This window comes from Pteropus medius, unplaced genomic scaffold (genome assembly GCF_902729225.1).
Source record: "Pteropus medius unplaced genomic scaffold, Ma_sr-lr_union100, whole genome shotgun sequence".
NCBI classification, from domain to species: domain Eukaryota; kingdom Metazoa; phylum Chordata; class Mammalia; order Chiroptera; family Pteropodidae; genus Pteropus; species Pteropus medius.
In genome coordinates, this window is record NW_024342472.1 from 1,412,459 (window position 1) to 1,432,537 (window position 20,079).

Consider the following 20,079-nt stretch of genomic DNA (forward strand, 5'->3'; position numbering starts at 1 on the left):
GTAGAAGAAATAAAGACTTTTACAGAAAAGAAAAAAAAAAAAACTAAAGGAGTTCATCACCACCAAGCCAGTATCACAAGAAATGTTAAAGGAACTTCTTTAAAAAGAAGAAGAAATAAAACATAAATATTAATAACAAAATAGCAATAACTATGCACCTATCAAAATCACTCTAAATGTAAATGGATTAAATGCTATAATCAAAAGACACAGGATAGCTGAATGGATAAAAAGTAAGACTCATACATATACTGCCTACAAGGGACCAACTTCGGACCAAAAGACACACATAGACCCAAAGCATAAAGATGGAAAAAGTTTTCATGCAAATGGAAATGAAAAAAAGCTGGAGTAGCAAAAGTTATTTCAGACAAAATAGACTTTAAAACAAAGATGAAAAAATAAATAAATAAAAATAAATAAAACAAAGCTGATAATAAGAGTCAAAGAGGGACATTACATAATAATAAAGGGATCAATACAACAAGAGGATATAACCCTTGTAAACGTTTATGCACCAAACATATGAGCACTTAAATATATAAAGAAAATATTGACTGACATAAAGGGAGAGATTGACATCAATAGAGTCATAGTAAGGGACTTTAACCCTCCACTGACACCAGTGGACGTATCTTCCAGACAGAAAATAAAAAAGGAAACAGTGGCCTTAAATGACACACTAGACCAGATGGATTTAATTGATATTCTTAGAGCATTTCACAACAAAGCAGTAGAACATACATCCTTCTCAAGTGTACATGGAATATTTTCTAGGATAGACACATATTAGGCCACAAAACAAGCCTCAATAAATTTAAGAAGATTAAAATCGTATTAAGAATTTTCTCTCACCACAGTGGTATAAAAGTAGAAATCAATTACAAGAAACAAACAAACAAAAAAACCTGGAAAACACACAAACACATAAATATTAAATAACAAGCTCCTAAACAACTAACGGGTTAACAATGAAATCAAAGAATAAATCAAAGCCTACCTGGAGAAAAATGAAAATGACACACAATGACCCCCAATATGTGAGACACAGTGAAAGCAGTGCTAACAGAGAAGTTCAAAGCAATACAGGCCTCCCTTACGAAACAAGAAAAATTTCAAATAAACAATCTGGCATTACACTTAAATGAACTAAAAAAATAACAACAAACAAGCCCAAAGTGAGCAGAAGGAAGAACATAACAATGATCAGGTTGAAAATAAATGAAATAGAGTCTAAACAAATAATACAGAAAAAAAAATCAAAGAAACCAGAGAGCTGGTTCTTTGAAAAAATAAAATTGATAAATCTTTAACTGGACTCAAGGAAAAAAAAGAGTTTCTGAATAAATGAAATCAGAAATGAAAGAGAAGTGACATCTGACACCACAGAAATGCAAAGGATTATAAGAAAACAATATGAATAATTATATGCCAAAAAATAAGACAATCTGGAGATGAATAAATTCCTAGAAACATATCACATTTCAATACTGAATCATAAAGAAACAAATCTGAACTGACAGATTACTACCAATGAAATCGAATCAGTAATCAAAAAAACGACCCATAGAGTTTAGAGAAACATGGCAGAGTGAGAGACAGCTGTGGGTGCAAAACCAAGTCTGAGCCGCAGCCCCCAAACACCAATCCAGAGGGCCCATTCCCCCATATTCTCTGAGAACGAACACCGTGGAGCCCCAGGAGAATCTGAGCAAATGCTACCAAAACTGTCGCTAACACTAACAGGGACTGACTAAGAGTAGTGAGCGTGATTAAACATCTATAAGAAAAAAAAAAGGCATTATTGAGGCTTTCCATAAAGAAGGGATCCAAGAGGCTTAGATACCTACTGGAAACCAAAAGAAAAGTGCCTTCTTTGCAACAGGCTAAAAAGAGATGTTTATATAATAAACCTTCTTCTGTAAAAAAGGCAAAATACACTTCCATTATGCCCCAAAATACACTTCCATTTCTCCCAGTGGAGAAATAGTCCATTAAACACAATGAACAACCTAGGTGACAAGGCAGCTCTGAAAGAGAAAAATCTCCAGAAAATAGGCTTACAGACATAGAAATATGCAACTTAATTGATAGAGAATTCAGGATGGTATTTCTAAAAACACTCAGTGAGATATGAAAGGAGTCATATCAACAATTTCAGGAATTGACAAAACAACTAGATGAGCAGAATGAGTTCTTTAGCAAGGAGACTGAAACCCTCAAAAAGAACAGAATAGATCTTCTGCAGATAAAAAAATCAAAAACAAAAACAACAACAACAAAACAACAAAAAAACACTGCAAGAGTTGGAAAACGAAATAGGAAGCTTGGGAAATAGAGTCGACCAAATAGAGGAAAGGTAAGTGATATTGAAGACAGAAATCCACAAATAATCAGAAGGAAGAAGAGAGACACTGAAGAATGAAAAATAATGAAAGAGAAATACAAGAACTAGCTGATACCATCAGGAGAGGAAACATAAGAATAATGGGCATTATCGAAGGTGAGGAAAAGGAGCAGGGATTAGAAAGTATTTTCAGATAAATAGTTGAAGAGAATTTCCCAAATCTAAAGAATGAACTGGAGCTTAGAATTCAAGAATTCAATAGACCACCCAAGTATCTCAACCCCAAAATGCCTTCTTTAAGACATTGTATTAAAATTATCAAAAATCAATGACAAAGAAGGAATTCTCAGGACAGTCAGGGAGAAGAAAATAGTAATTTATAAAGGAAAACACATTAGATTATCTTTGAACTTCTCAGCACAAAACTTACAAGCCAGAATGGAATGGAATTAAATATTCAAATTATATATATTAATATATATTATTCTAAATTATATATATTAATGTATATTATTCTAATATGTATAATAATATATATATTATTCTAAGCTGGTACTTCCTTTCACCAAATAGAGGAAAGGTAAGTGATATCAAAGACAGAAATCCACAAATAATCAGAAGGAAGAAGAGAGACACTGAAGAATGAAAAATAATGAAAAAAAGGCATTATTGAGGCTTATATATATTATCCTTTATATACTTGTAATGGTAACCACACACCAAAGATTCAGAACTGAAGTATATAACATAAAAAAGAACCAGAGGGAAAACCTACAAAAGCCAACCAAAATAAAAAAGCAGAAACACAAATATAAGGAAGCAATGGAAATACAAAGCTACCAGAAAGCAAAATATAAAATGGCTATAAGAAGACCTCAGATTTCAATAATTACCGTAAATGTAAATGGACTGAACTCAGCAATAAAAGGGCACAGAGTTGCAGAATGGATCAGAAAAACAACCATATGCTGCCTCCAGGAGATGCATCTCAGCTCCAAAGAAAAATAGACTCAAATTGAAAAGGGGGAAAATGATATTTCAAGCAAATGGCATTCAGAGAAAAGCAGGAGTAGTGGTACTAATATCAGACAAAATGGACTTCAAAATATAAGAGGTAAAGAAAGATACCGAAGGACACTTCATAATGATAAAGGGAATCATACACTAAGAAGACATAGAAATTATTAATATCTAGGCTCCCAATAAATGAGCCACGAAATATATAAAGCAATTACCAACAGATCTAAAGGGAGAAACAGACCAAAACACTATCATAGTAGGGGACCTAAATACCCTACTGTCAGATATGGACAGATTATACAAACAGAAAATCAATAAGGAAATAAGATCCTTAAATGACACATTAGACCAACTGGACACAATTGACATACAGAGACTTCCATCCCCAAACAGCTGCTTATATATTCTTCTTTAGTGCATATGGAACATTCTCAAGGTTTAATCCACACACTGGGACACAGAGATAACCTCAACAAATATGAGGGTTGAAATCATATCAATCATATTCTCTGATCATAATGCTTTGAAACTAGAGATCAACTGTAAAAAGAAAGCAGGAAGAACTACAAATAATTGGATATTAAACAACATGCTACTGAAGAATGACTGGTTCACAGAAGAAATAAAAACAGAGATCAAGAGATACATAGAAACAAATGAGAATGATAGTACAACATATCAAAACTTTTGGGACACGGAAAAAGCAGTCATAGAGGAAAGTTCATATAATTACAGGCCTATCTCCAAAAACAAGAACGAGCCCAAATGAACAATGTAATACTTTACCTTAAAAAACTAGAAAAGGGAGAACGAATAAAGCCTAAATCAGTAGAAGGAAAGAAATAATTAAAATTAGAGTATGAATAAATGAAAACGAAAACAAACAAACAAACAAAAAATAGAAAACATAAATGCAACAAAGAGTTTGTTCTTTAAGAAAGTTAATAAAATTAACAAACGCCTGACTAGATTCACTAAAGAAAAAAGATAAAGGACACAAATAAAAAATATCGGGGATGAAAGAGGGGAAATGATGACAGACACTGGAGAAAAATTAAAGGATCACACAAGAATACTATGAAAAGTATATAACACCAAATTTAATAACCTAGAAGAAATGGACCAGTACTTAGAAAAATACAACCTTCCTAGACTGAATCAAGAAGAACTGGAAAACCTAAATAGATTGATCAGCAGTATGGAAATTTAAACAATCATCAAAAGCTTACCAAAAAATAAAAGTCCAGGACCAGATGGCTTCACCAGTGAATTCTACCAAACATTCAAAGATTAGATACCTATTCTCCTCAAACTCTTCCAAAAAATTGAAGAGGAGGCAATACTTCCAAACTCATTTCATGAGGCCAATATTACTCTGATACCAAAACCTGGTAAAGGTAACACAAAAAAAGAAAACTACAGACCAATATCTTCCATGAACACAGATGCAAATATCCTAAGTAAAATACTAGCGAACTGAATACAGCAACTTGTTAAAATGATTATACGAGATGATCTGGTGAGTTTCATTCCAGGGGCACAGGGATGGTTCAACATATGCAAATTGATTAGTGTGATATACTACATAAACAAATTAAAACATAAGAATTATATGATCATATCAATAGATGCAGAAAAAGCTTTCGACAAGATACAGCATCCATTTATGATCAAAACACTTAACAAAATCAGTACAGAAGGAAAGTACCTTCATATAATAAAGGCCGTATAAGACAAGCCCTCAGCCATTATACTTACTGGTGAAAAACAAAAATATTTCCCTCTAAGATCAGGAACAAAGCCAGGCTGTCCACTATCGCCACTGTTATTCAATATAACATTGGAGGTCCTAGCAAGTGCATTCAAACAAGAGAAAAATATAAAAGGCATTCAAATAGGAAACGAAGAAGTCAAACTGTCACTATTTGCAGATGACATGATTCTCTATATAGAAAATTCTAAAGACTCCACAAGAACACTAGTAAAAACAATAAGCAGATGCAGTAAAGTTTCTGGATATAACATCATTGTCCAAAAATCCATAGCGTTCCTATACTCTAATAATGGAGTGTCAGAAAAAGAAGTGGAAAAAATAATTCCTTTTGCAACTGCAACAAAAAGAATAAAATAATTAGGAATAAATCTAACGAAACATGTGAAGGGCCAATATAATGAAAACTATAAGACCATATTAAAAGAAATCTAAGAAGATACAAAGACATGGAAATATATTCCGTGTTATTGATTGGAAGAATCAACAGAGTTAAATGACTGTATTACCTAAAGTATTATACAGATTAAATGACTGTATTACCTAAAGCATTATACAAATTTAATGCAATCCCCATCAAAATCCAATCTTTTTTTTTTTTTAAAGAAATAGAACAAAAAATCATCAGATTCATCAAAAATCATCAAAAAATCATCAGTGGAAACACAAAAGACCCTAAATTGCCAAAGCCATCCTCCAATAAAAGAATGAGGCTGGAGACATCACTCTGCCCGACTTCAAATTATACTACAAAGTGACAGTAATCAAAATGGCACGGTATTGGCAGAAAAACAGACACACGGACCAATGGAACAAAATTGAGAGTCCAGAAGTAAACCCACATTTATACGGGTGAATATTTTTTGACAAAAAAAGCCAAAAACATACAGCGGAGAAAGGAAAGTCTCTTTATTAAATGGTGCTGGAAAATTGGAAAGCTACCTGCAAAAGAATGAAACTAGACTGTTGTCTATCACCACACACCAAAGTTAACTCAAATTGGATCAAAGACTTGAATATAAGACCTGAAGCAATAAAGTGCATAGAAGGAAACATAGAAACTAAACTCATGGACCTTAGACTTAAAAAGTATTTTATGAATTTGACCTCAAAGGCAAGAGGAGTAAAAACAAAAGTAAATGAATGGGACTACCTCAAATTAAAAAGCTTCTGCACAGCAGAAGAAACTGTCAATAAGGTAAAGAGACAACCATCTGAATGGAAAAATATATTTGCCAGCAACGCCTCTTAAGGGCCTAATATCCAAAATATACAAAGAACTCATACAACTCAACAACAAGAAGAAAAGAGACGATCCAATCAAAAAATGAGCAGAGGACTTGAACAGACACTCTCCCTAGAGGACACACAAATGACCAACAAATATATGAAAAGATGTTTAACATCTCTAGCTATTAGGGAAATGCAAATCAAAACCACAATGAGATAACCATCTCACACCTGTTATAATAGCTATAATCAACAGGACAAGTAATAACAAATGCTGGAGAGGATGCTGAGAAATAGGAACCCTCATACACTGCTCGCAGGACTTCAAATTGGTACAGCCACTATGGAAAACAGTATGGACTTTCCTCATAAAACTAAGAATTGATCTACGATATGATCCAGCAATCCCTCTACCGGGTATTTACCTCAAAGACTTGAAAACTCATATCTGAAAATATATTTGCACAGTGATGTTCATAGCAACATTATTCACATGCCAGGTCATGGAAGCAACCGAAGTGTTCTACGATACATGATTGACTAAAGAAGCTGTGGTACATATACACAATGGAATATTACTTAGCCATAAGAAGAGATGAAATACTGCCTTTTGTGACAATATGGATGGATCTTGAGACAATCTTGCTAAGCGAAATAAGCCAGACAGAACAACTTGAAAATCACATGATATCGCTTATATGGATATTAACCTAAAACAACAAATGAACAGGACAAACAAACAGAGACTCTTGGGCACAGAGTATAGACTAGAGGTTACCTGAGGGTAGGTGGTGGGGCATGGGGGGAATCAGATGGGTTAAAGTGAGTCATATGTGTGCTGACAGAAAGAAATCTAACTATGGGAGGTGAACACACAGTGTAAATATATATATGCCTACTGTTAAAGTGTACAGCTGAAACTTATCATATTTTGTTAACCAATGTCACCATGAAAAGTAAATTAATTAATTAAAAAAAACTCACAAACAAAATTCCTGAACCAAATGGTTTCACAGGTGAATTTTACTAAACATTTAAAAAAGAATGAATTCCTATCGTTTTCAAATTATTTGAAAAAATTCAAGATATTGGAAGGCTCCCAACCTCATTTTATGAGGCCACCATTACTCTAATTCCAAAGCCAGGCAAACACATTATGAAGAAAAATTATAGCCTAAAATCCGTGATGAACATAGATGAAAAATTCCTCAACAAAATATTAGCAAAATTAATTCAGTTAGACATTTAGATCATACACCATAATTAACTGGTATCTATCTTTGGGGTACAAGGTTGGTTCAATATATGCAATTCAATTAATGTGATACACTGCATTAATAAATTAAAAGATTTAAATTGTATGATCTTATTAATAGATGCAAAGAAGCATTTGACACATCCAGCATCCACTTCTGATAAAAAAGTTAGTAAAATGGGAATAGAGGGAACATACTTTGACACAATAAAGGACATATAGGAAAAACACTCAGCTAATATACTCAACAATAAAAAGTTAAAAGTGTTTTCCTTATGATCTAGAACAAGAAAAAGATGTCCACTTTCATCACTTTTATTCAACATTGTATTAGAAGTCCTAGCAAAAGCAATCAGAAAAAAAAAAGAAATAAAAAGCATCTAAATTGGAAAGGAAGAAGTAAAACCGTCATTATTTGCAGATGACATGATACTGTATAGAGAGAACCCTAAAGAGTCCACCAAAAAATATGTTAGAACTGATAAAATAATTCAGTGAAGTAGCAGGATACAAAATTAATATTCAGAAATCGTTTGCATTTTTATACACCACTAATGAACTAGCAGAAAGAGAAATTAAGAAAACAATCCCATTTACAATTGCATCGAAAACAGTAAAATTCTCAGGAATAATTTTAAACAAGTAGGTAAAAGACTTGTACTTGGAAAAGTGTAAGTCATTGAAGAAATAAATTGAAGAAGATACAAATAAATGGAAGCATATACTAGTTCATGGATAAGAAGAATTAATATCGTTAAAATGTCCGTACTACCAAAAGCAATAAATTATAGATTCCTTGCAATCTCTATCAAAACACCAATGGCATTTTTCAGATAACTAGAACAAATAATCTTATAGTATTCAAAACGGCATGGTACTGGTGATGGCAATCTTAAAGAGTGAGTCTAAGGATAATGTCATTAGCATAATCCCAAGTCTATCTATAGTCTTCTGGGTTTATGCTCCATTTGATGTAAGAAGTGAAACAGCCATGTAGCAGCTCCGGGATATTTTAGAAACTCTGATAGTATGAGGAAAGTCCTGCTAAATAGAGCAACTTTAGCACTTTTCAATTAAAAGCTTGATAAATGAATTTCTCTGCAATTTTTTTAATGGCATTCACAAAACTGGAAAGTGAGTTGTTTTTCTGAAGTTGAAAAATTAAAAGCATATTGCAAGTGGTCTCCAGAAGAAAACACTTTCAATCATTTATTTCAACTACATCCAGGTTGCCAGTTCTTAATGGCACTCTTGGGTAAGTCACTATGCTGGCAAACACATGCAGAGCCTGTATGCATTGCATCTTCCTGAGCTGAGCACAGAAGATAAAGAGCATGAGCTCCTGTGGAACTGTAGAATTGTTGACTTCTGGCTCTTAGTCTAAGATCCTAATCTTTTCTTGCTTCTGAGACATTAAAACCAGGCAGTTCTGTAGAACAAATAATTGTAAAATTTATATGGAACCATAAAAGACCCTGAATAGCCATGGCAATCTTGGAAAAGAAGAATAAAATTGGAGATATCACTCTATCTGATATCAAACTATACTACAGGGCTATAATAATTAAAACAGCACAGTACTGACATAAAAAGAGACATATAGATCAATAGAACAGAATAGAGAGCCCAGAAATAAATCATGCCTATATGGTCATTCAATCTATGATGAAGGAGGCAAGAATATACAATGGAGGTAAAGACAGCTTACTTAAAAACTGGTGTTGGGAAAACTGGACAGACACATGCAAAAAATGAAAAGTGGACAACCTTCTTACACCATATACAAGAATCAACTAAAAATGGATTAAAGACTTAAATGTGTGAACTGAAACCATAAAACTCATAGAAGAAAACAGGCAGTAAACTCTCTGACATTGCTTTTAGTAATATTTTTTTCTGATATATCTCCTCAGGCAAGGAAAAATAAAAAGAAAAAAGAAACAAATGGGACTACATCAAACTAAAAAGTGTCTGCAAAGCAAAGGAAACAATCGACAAAACAACAAGACAACCTACTAATTAGTAGAAGTTATTTGTCAATGATATATTTTATAAGTAGTCAATATCCAAAAAATTAAAAAGAATACAACTCCACACCAATAAAAGAAATAATCCAATTAAAAAATGTGCAGAAGACCTGAATAGGCATTTCTCCAAAGAGGACATACGAATGGCTAATAGACATAGGAAAAGATGCTGAATGTCACTAATCACCTGAGAAATGCAAATTAAAACCGCAATGAGCTATCACTTCACACCTATCAGCATGGCTATCATCAGTAAATCAGGAAACAAGTGTTGGCAAGGATGTGGAGAAAAGGGAACCCTCATGTACTGTTGATGGAATTGCAAATTGGTACAGCCACTATGGAAAACAGTGTGAAGGTTCCTTAAAAAATTAAAGCTAGAACTACCTTATGACCCAATAATTCCACTTCTGAGTATCTAGCTGAAGAAAACAAAAATACTAATTTGAAAAGATATATGTACTCCTTATGTTCACTGTAGTGCTATTTACAGTAGCCAAGCTATGGAAGCAAACTAAGTGTCCATCAATAGATGATTATATAAAGAAGAAGTGGTACATATATACAATGGAATATTACTCATACATAATAAAATGAAATCTTACTATTTATAATGATATGGATTGACCTAGAGAGTATTATGCTAAGTGAAATAAGTCGCACAGAGAAATACAACATGATTTCATTTATATATAGAATCTAAAGAACAAAAGAGACAAACAAAGTGAAAAGAGACTCATAGATATAGAGAACAAACCTGTGATTGCCAGATGGGAGGGGAGTTGGGTTGCTGAGTGAAAAATGGGAATGGATTAAGAAGTACAAATTGGTAGTTACAAAATAGTTACAGAGATGTAAAGTAAAGCATAGGGAATATAGTCAACAATATTGTGATAACTTTGTATAGTGCCAGGTGGGTGTTAGACTAATTGGGGAGGTCACTTTGTAAATTACATGAATAGCTAACCGCTGTGCTGTACACCTGAAACTAATATTGAATGTCAACTCTAATTGAAAAATTAAAAAATAGGTAGTTCTGATCAGTAGGCCTTCCTTTCTAAGGGATAATTTTCAGTTGAATATTCGGGCTTAAAAGAAATTAGAGAGGTATAATGGAGACACCATCAGTAGGCTTTGCATACTTTAAATAGACAGGGCACCCCATTTATGGTTGTGATACATTAATCCATCCAGATGTTAGTAGACTCTCTTAGAGGTACTCACTGGTGGTTCTTACTGCTGCAGTTTCTCTTTAGGTAGTCCCATCTTGCTTTCCTTTTTGCTATCATCTAGCTTAAAATATTGTATTTCCTTGTTTGCTTTCCAAGATTTCCCTCCTTTTGGTTTTGGCTATTTCACCTGCAAGTGCTCATGATTACACTAGATGGAGGGTATGCAAAGAAATATCAGTGTTCTAGTTGTGTTTGTGTTTCTCTCTTCCTTTAATGAAATGTTTAATTAAAGGTACTCTTCGTCACACCAGTTTTCTATGTTATTTTCTTGACAAGATGAAACAGGGATGAGGCGTCCACTCAGGTCTTCTCCAAGAGGGAAGACAGGAATTTTAGGGATGTACTGATATTTTATTAATTGAAAAGTACACTCTCTAGAACCCTTAGAAATGCCAAGGACTTACACTTAAAAACAGAGCCCTTGATTCGAGAATTACTCTGGATATGGGGCTTTTAATCCCCCATCAGCCAAACATTCCACATTGATTCTTATTGCAGTAACTTCCAGAGCATTTTGATTGTCACCGAAAATGGGGGCATGGCAAGAGAGTAGGTTCACTTAGGACTCATGTACCTTTTCTTTAAGATTTTCCAACATTTTTTCCACCTGTATCTTGTCATCTTTGATTTTTTCAAGTTCAGCTTCTTTCCTTTTGTACTCCTCTTGGACTTTGAGTAGATGCTACAGGAAAGGTCAAAGATAATAAAGTCTTAAGGAGTTGTACTTCACTTAAACACCCTGGCTGAAATTAGATATTAGGCTAGCCTGTCTCACTTTACCCTAGCCTACACAATCATTTCTCCATGTAGTTATACTAAAGGGAAAATCAAGATATTTTTCACTTAAGCTTATTTTATTTACCTTTTATGAACTTCCTTTGTATTTGTTCATATTTTAGAAAGAGTTTGAGAAACTGATCTAATCACTTAACTTTCCTATTACAGCCAGGGTAAGGGCAGGGTGCAGTGAATACTGTATAGACAATATCTTGATTGTTGCATGGAACTAAATGTTGCAAAGCATCCTTGCAAATAGCCATTTTCCAAGCCTAGTTTATGAAATTTGTTAAATACAAGTAGTAGGCAAGGAACTGGATTCATCATAATTAATTATTACAAAAAAATGTTATTTATTTAGCATCTAGCATGTGCCAAAGGTTTTCATATGCATGGTCTCATTTAAGATTCCCAATAACCCTATGATACATAATCCTGAGGCTTAGAGAGATTTAGTGGTTTGCTTAAGGTAATCCGAGTGGCAGAGTTGGGTTGACCTATGTTGGGTCAACCTCATAGTGCATGCTCTTAATCATCATATTAGACTACACATCTTTTGGGGATAATATGAAAGAAATTTTATTATTGTTTACAAAGCTATTTTCCAATTAAATGTAATCAAACTGAATGAAGTTAATTTTTTAGGAGGTAGAGACCTAATTGTTAGGTCTTTGAAGTGATGAAATAAAAAAAAAAGTTCGTCATTGCATTTAAGTAGCATTTAACTGTCCTTATGTGGAATGGTTTCAAAATCAAGGTAAGAGGGGAAACAACAAGAAAATGTTTCTGAAGTCTTGCTTTCCAGAAGCTTGCAAAAGACCCAAAAAGAAAGGCTAAAAGACCCAGTACAATTTTGACATTGTCAAAATTCTTTGAAGTCTAGCTGAGGAGATGCAATTTTTTAATGAAAAAAAAATCTCATGTAATTTACATGATCTAATTAAACTCCATGATGACAATAAAAAGTAATCATTATTTCACACATTTTGCTAATCAGAAAGGTGAAATATTAATGTGATATTGCTTGTCACATAGGAAGACAATGATAGTGAAGTAATATGAATATGGAGCTCTTATTTCCAGAAGATAATTCCTGTTCACAGTTTGTGATTTCCAAAAAGCAATAAGCTTTGCTGTAGTTAATTTAAAGGCATACAATTAAAAAAAATATTGCACAATTTGAGTTGCAAGAAAAATGGCTGGTAGTCTGGCAAGACAAAGGAGAATAGTACCCTTACTCATAAGTACTACTCTTTTACTATAATTAGAACAGATATCTATTAAATTGTAGGCTCACTGTGGTGCTGGTTACATGAAACTTCTAGGTATTGAGCATCTACTATACAATGTTGTATTTAAATTAAATTACAGTTAGATGCAATTATTTACTTTTTATACTTAGAGTAATGTGCAGGTAAATTCATTCACTTAAATGATTGTGAAAACAAAACAGAAGAGCAAATTAATATTATGTGCCCAAAGCATTGATACTTGAAAACCCATAACATCCTTGCTTTCACCTACACAAGTGTAGGATTCCTGGCACTCTTTATAAAAGGTTGTATTATTTAGCATTGTATCAATTTGATACTTAATCATCAGCACTTTTTCATATCTAAGTAATTAAGGTTCTTCATAAGGACTCTGAGGCCCTGTCCAGATCCCAAAGTACCTTCTGAAACATAAAGATTAGATTATGTTCAGTGTAGTTTTATTAAATAGTTTTCACTGAATGCTCATTCTTTGAAAACTGGTGATCCATTGCTAACTCTGTATTAATCAGAATATTTCGTTAACCACAACACATAATCCCTTCCTCAGCTATGCTAGAGAACTAGATATCAAGAAGAATAGAGATTTGCTATTTGCAGGGGCCCTTTTATAGGTGAGGAGCTGATGCTATCCTTTCAAAAAGCTCAGAAAACCAAAATGCTTTTCTTTACCTGTTGCATTCCTTGCAGGGCCTGTTGTAGGAGTTTCAGCTGCTGTTCCTTGTTTGGGTCATCTTCTCTGTGGACTTGGCCTTGTTCTTGTTTAAGCACTTCGACTTCATTCCTATAGGCATCGAGTTGCCAACGGAGGCTGTCAATTTCTTCCTTCAGTGCTTCTGCCTGTGATACTAAGGCTAAACAATCAATATAAAGTAGTAAAACCATATATCCAGATTATTTTGTGTTTCATCTTATTACCATGAAAGTGGTGTTTTAAATTGATGTGTGTATAAAGGTTCTCAATGAGAAACTTTAGGTCTGCTGGCTATGGCAGCAAGAGATGGACACGAAAGCATACAAGCCCATTTTTGTAAATGAACACAGGATTCCAACACATGAAAGTCCTCATTATGTTTCATATGCTTCACCTCAATTATAACTAAGGTATTTCCAGAGAACTTCAGTTACTTTTATTTGAAAAGCAGTAAATGATAATAACCCTATAATAATAAAATATAGTGCTAATTGTCTTGAACTGATGACTGCCCACACAATACTTCTGATGAAAACTGTTTTTTTTAAAAATGTAGCCTTGATGGGTCTTACAAAGGAAAGGTAAATGTCAAAATTAAGACATATCACTTCAGTTCTGGGATTAATTTAGAAGTCACCACTCTATTTTAACAACAAGGAAAAAACTGAACAAATTGAAAAATCAATAATTCTTCTTAGATCCATCAGAGGAGTGAAGTAACAGGGCAAATGACTATCCCCCAAAACAGAGATAGAGGAGACTACAGAGATTGCAATTTACCAAACCAGAAACCCATGTGTAAAACCTCCACAGGAACAAACGCCAAGGGAGGAAAATCTAAACTTAATTGAGCAATTGCTGGAGGCTCAGTATGGACAAGTCTGAGAGTTAAAAAGTCCATGAGGACCCAGTCATAGTAAGTTTTATCTCAACCAAGTCCTCAGAATAAATATCAGAGAAAAACTCCTCTTGTACTTCCCGCAGGGCTGAGGGGAAGGAATCACTTTGAAAAATGCCAGAGCACTCTGTTCTTCAAAAAATGTACCTGCATGTAATGAGACTATCAAAAGAGAAAGAAAGAGAGAAAGGAAGCAATAATGACTGAAAATTTCCTGAAGTTAATGTCAGACACCAAATCACAGACCCAGGAAACTCAGAGAATATCTACAAGATAAATATCAAAAAAATTAGACCTGAACAGATATGCCAATGACAAGGAAGCATCATCATATGTCACCATATGTTATTAGTGAATTATAAATCACAAATTTAAACAACAATGTGATATCATTATACTCCTATTAGAATTGCCAAAATCCAAAACAAAGACAATACTAAGTGCTGGCAGGAATGTGGAACAAACAAGAATCACCCTTCACTGTTGATGGGACTTCGAAATGGTGTAGCAACTTTGGAAGACAGTTTGGCAATTCCTTATAAAATTATACATACTCATACCATAGGATCAAGCAATAATTCTCCTTGGTTTTTACCCAGGTGAACTGAAAACATGTCTCCACAAAAACCTACACATGGATTTTAAAGCAGCTTTATTCACGATTGCTAAAACTTTATTAGGTTAATGGATAAACAAATTGTGGTACATCCAGACAATGGAATATTACTCAGTGCTAAAAAGGAGTGAGCTATCAAACCATGAAAAGACCTAAAGGAAAAATAAATGCATATTACGAAGTGAAAGAAACCAATTGAAAAAGCTACATGGTATGTAATTTTGACTATATGACATTCTGGAAAAGACAAAACTATGGATACGGTAAAAAAGATCAGTGGTTTCCAGGGATTAGATGGAGAGGGAAGAGTGAATAATAAGAACACAGCGGATTTTTAGGACGGTGAAACTATTCTGTATGATACTGTAATGATGGATACATACATTTTGAATATTTGTCCAAACACATAGACTGTACAACTCCAAGAGTAAACTCTAATGCGAACTATGGACTTTGGGTGATGATAATGTATTTATTTATTGCAACAAATGTATCCCTGTGGTGTGGGATGTTAATGGGAGAGATGGTGAGCAGGGAGTATTTGGGAACTCTTTGTACTTTTTGTTCAGATTTGTTGTGAACCTAAAACAGCTTTAAAAATTAAAGTTTATTAATTTAAAAAAACTAATGCACATAGGAAAATCTAGGTTAAATTTAATTATTTATGGTTATGGCACATTTTTCAAGGTCAAAAATTATAAAAGCTATTCTAAGATTTTCTTTCAACAAACATTTATTGAGTTTCAGGCTTATGACTATGGTAAAAAAAGAGATTCTGCTAATCTTTATTGTTTATATTCCAAATTAATGGAAACATTTAAAGTTTATTTCTTTTTTGATTCTTAACAGAGCATAAAGCCCAGAAAAGAGACATTATCAAAATGGCTTAAAATTAAAAATCTGCAACTAAATGTATAAGAATATTAAAGGTGTAAATTTTGTGAATTTTGTCAGCTACCTATGAGGAGGGACTTTGGGTAGAAGAAAGTAATGGAAATAAAATCTTCAAGATTATTAGTTATAATAATCTAAATAATTTAGTTATAATAATCTAAAGGGAGACTTACAAAGGAATTTCAAAGACAAGATTCATCTTCTACATAATGAATAGAAAGAAGGTTTGATTTACAAATATATAGAAGAACCCATATCCTGAAGGTAAAACATTTCTTATTCTTAAAAAGGAAGTTGCCTCTAGGGAGGTGCTAGATTTAAGTCAATGCCTTTAACCAGAGGGTTCTGGTGAGAAATATTTTCTGGTAGTGTTGAAACATGCTCTCAGTGCCCACATTTGTGTTCTGTGTATGACCATGCAATTATCTTGATATGGTAGTTTTAACCCTTACATTGAAAAAAATTACTAAAGACTATTGGCATGACACATTCATTTTATGTTGGTTTTATTACTGATTTTAATTCCTGTTCTAATTACGCAGATACTGTATCTTTGACGAGAAAGCTGTCAGAGACTTGAATTCTTAGCACTCTAAATAATAGCTATCCTTGCTGTCTCTCCCAGCAGCTGGGATACTTACCAACAGACAGGCATGTTCTTAATCATCACAACACCAAAAGAAGACACTAAAAGTGAAGATGAGTGTATAGAGGAAAGTTTATATAAAGAGGGACATTAACTATCTGCCATACAGATAACTAAAATATTTAATTTGCTTGCTGGGTCAGTACCGAGGATAGAATCTAGCTCAATAATCTTGAGCTAGAGTTTAGCTGATTAGCACAGAGGTTACTCTGTAGATCAAGTGACTGCTGCAGATGGACAGTTATTTATTTCTGCTTTGGTTTGCATGTTTTTCCTCTGGCAAGCCACGTGGCTCAACAGAAAATAGTGATATTTCATCTTCCTCTTTTTGTTTCTTCTTGCAAAGCAGGCCAGTAATTGTGCTCAAATCCTAGAAGTCATGTGGAGAAACATGGAAAGGAAAAGATCTAGGAGAATGGTTAGAGGCATATTCTTCAGTTTAAATGTGAAAATATTTTCCCTCTGAGAAAATGAGGAGAGGCTGCTTCCTTCCTGAGGGAAAGAGCATGCTGATGAACAGAGATGGATACCTGCAGCCAAGTAGGAGCAGATAATAATCTCCTCAGTTTGGAACTGTCACTAAGAAAAGAAAATGTAATCTCCTATAATGCTATGAGGGGACCTAACTTACAAAATGTATTTCCTGCTCTCTGAAATGAGGGTTTTTTTTGTCATTTTAATGAGGACACCAAGTCTTTAGTTTTACAGACTTAATAGTAATCGAGCCTATTTCTGAAGCTGGAGATCTTTGTACATTGCTAGAACATTGAAAAGTTCAATATTACCTTTTAATAATATGTTTGAGTAGGTGAATCCATCAGTCCTGATACTAAAGAGTATAGTACATAGAATTTAATCATATCCTGTCATCATTAGTTCTTGGTTTCTCCTTTTTGATTATTTCTTATGTGGGAAAAATATTCTCCTTAAGAGGATTGCTTCTCAGATTTGAAGGCTGCCAGTTCATCATGGCAATATGAAAGTATGAAGGCAGCTGTGAACACCTTTTTTAGAGGAGTCAGTCAGAGAAAAATCTCAGACATGTTTTTCTGTAACAAAAGATCTAAAGGGATTTTGTGCCATTAAAAAATTAATGCCTGTTTCTTTAATGGTACAAAAAAAGAAACAAAAATATTTAATGGGAGTGAATCCAGTGAGTCGGCCACCCTTACAAAACCACATTACAAGAGATGCTAAAAAAAGTTACCAAATTTTAGAAGGAAGATGCTAAAAAATGTTTCCAAATTATAGAAGAAAAATGTTTAACATTTCTTTCAAGGTTCATTAAAATTTTGAGCTGGAATGATTCACTATGAGAATTGTGAAAAAGAACAAAGAGTGAGAAGAAAGAGAGAGAGATGATTTGAGCATAATCCATTGGGAGAGGTTGCAGGCCAGTTCAGGCAAAATCTCAAGTGAGTTCCCTGACTTTACAATGCCTTGCTTTTCTTTCCTCTGCAGGTCATTACTCCAAATAAGGCTGTAGCAGCATACATGCACCTCACTGTTTCTCCTCTGAGATCTCTAAATTCCTCTCTCAAACACAATATCCTCATTTGAGTTATTTCACCAGCCCTCATCACCCTGAGACTCTGCTCTCTTTCCTTTCTGGAACCTTTAATTTCTTGGAGTGGCCAACTTCACCCAGTCCATTAACTGCTATCTTACTAAACAGAGTCCACTGTAGATTGTTAAGTTCCCTGTATTCCTTCATCCTCCTGAAAACCTTTGGCCAGGCTTATCATGCCAATCCTTAAGTGATGGTCACTTGACTCAACTTTCTCTGCTCCTTATCCTGGGCTGCAGAAGACTGTTATAGGAAGTTACAGAGATGGCATTCCTAGTCAATACAGACTCATGTTGGTCCTTGCTGATGGGTCTCTCACCTCTCACTGATTTCTTCCTTCTGTACTTCCATGCAAATGCTCCTAGAATATTTATTCCAGATATGCTCGCTCCTCATGGTCTCATTTCTGAATCATTTTTCTAATTAATGGATGACTGATCTCTTGCTATATAGAGAATCATGAGCTGCATGTATACTTTTAGCCTCACTTCTCTTATCTCACAGGAAGAACATCAACATTGAGATCTAGTTTCTTAAGCTTTTAATTGGAACCAAGTGATAACTAAAACATGTAGCTGATTTTGATAAAAACTGAGCACCTGCTTACTGGCTCACAATGAGCAAGATTTCTGCAGTTGAGTACTACAGAAGTGAGATAACAAAATTAGATATAATCTAGGGGAAGAAAAATGCACAAAAGTCCTTGAAATAAAATGAATTGAAACCTTCTAGGAGAAAAGCTATTTGGTAAGCTACATTAACTCTATTGTAGATAGCTTTTTTTGACCAAGCAGCATCCTGACATGTGGAACAGGAAAGAAAATAGCTATAAGATGATATGTCAGGGGATTTCTAGTCTCTAAGTGAGTAAGATTCTGTGCAGTAGCCAATACAACTTTAAACTCAAAAGAAATAAGGAAACAAAATGCAATTATATAACGCTAGTAAGTGCATTCAATCTGAATCTCCTATACAGCTTTCCTCCTCCATTAACTACTCAAACTCAGAAATTTATCAAGTGGGTGCTCAAACTTATGGTTGCATTCATTTCAAGGTAATACTGGATTAACATTGTAAACAATACTGCAGATTCTGAGGTGGAGATAATCTTACAAGTCAAAGACTAATCATTTACAAAACATTCTGGCTAAGCACTTAAATAATTTTAATAGCTCAATTATTATTAAACTTTTATTTATTTTGGTTATAAGTTTATAGAATGTGGTTGTAGTAATTAGTTCACTTTTCTGAAAATACCAACTATTCACTGATTTCAAAGGGTTTATTCATATATATGTAGGTTTGAATGTTTAGGAATATAACATATGGCATAAATATATGAAATTCAGATGTAGCAGCTAACAAATGCCTTTTAAAAAGTTTAACTGGGATAGGGAAAAAAATGATGTAGATGATAGAGGCTCTGTTCACCTCTCTGGCGACCAAATCAAAGTTGTGACAGAAACAAGGAGCAGCAGCAAGGAAAACTCCTAGGATCTAAATGAACAAGCCATACAACTAGGGAGAAATCCAAGAAAGCACCCTGCAACAGCAGAAGGTAGAACTGGGCGAGGACGCTGGGCTGCCTGGTCTCGAGCGGTTGAGTGAGACAAAGGCTGCGGCACTGGCAGCAGCAGAAAGGGGCCGAATCTGCAAACTGATTTTCACGGAGATGGACCTGCTTGCTCTGAGCACCAGTACTGATTGGGCTGTGTGCAGGGGACACCAGGGACTTACAGGGAGACATTGTTGGAGTGAGGGGCGAGGCAAGACTAACTCTGTACAGAAGTGCCAGTGGTATTCATTATTCCCTGTTGAGCCCTCCCCTCTTCCA

At 34.2% G+C, this 20,079-nt stretch overlaps 1 protein-coding gene across 1 annotated transcript in view; it reads right to left on the reverse strand.

The window, feature by feature from the left end:
• ENOX2 (ecto-NOX disulfide-thiol exchanger 2) overlaps positions 1–20,079 on the reverse strand; it is a 140,744-nt gene that overhangs the window by 7,724 nt on the left and 112,941 nt on the right. Inside the window, 2 exon segments of the mRNA XM_039864988.1 lie at positions 11,457–11,564; positions 13,603–13,784. Coding sequence (XP_039720922.1) covers positions 11,457–11,564; positions 13,603–13,784 — 290 coding nt within the window.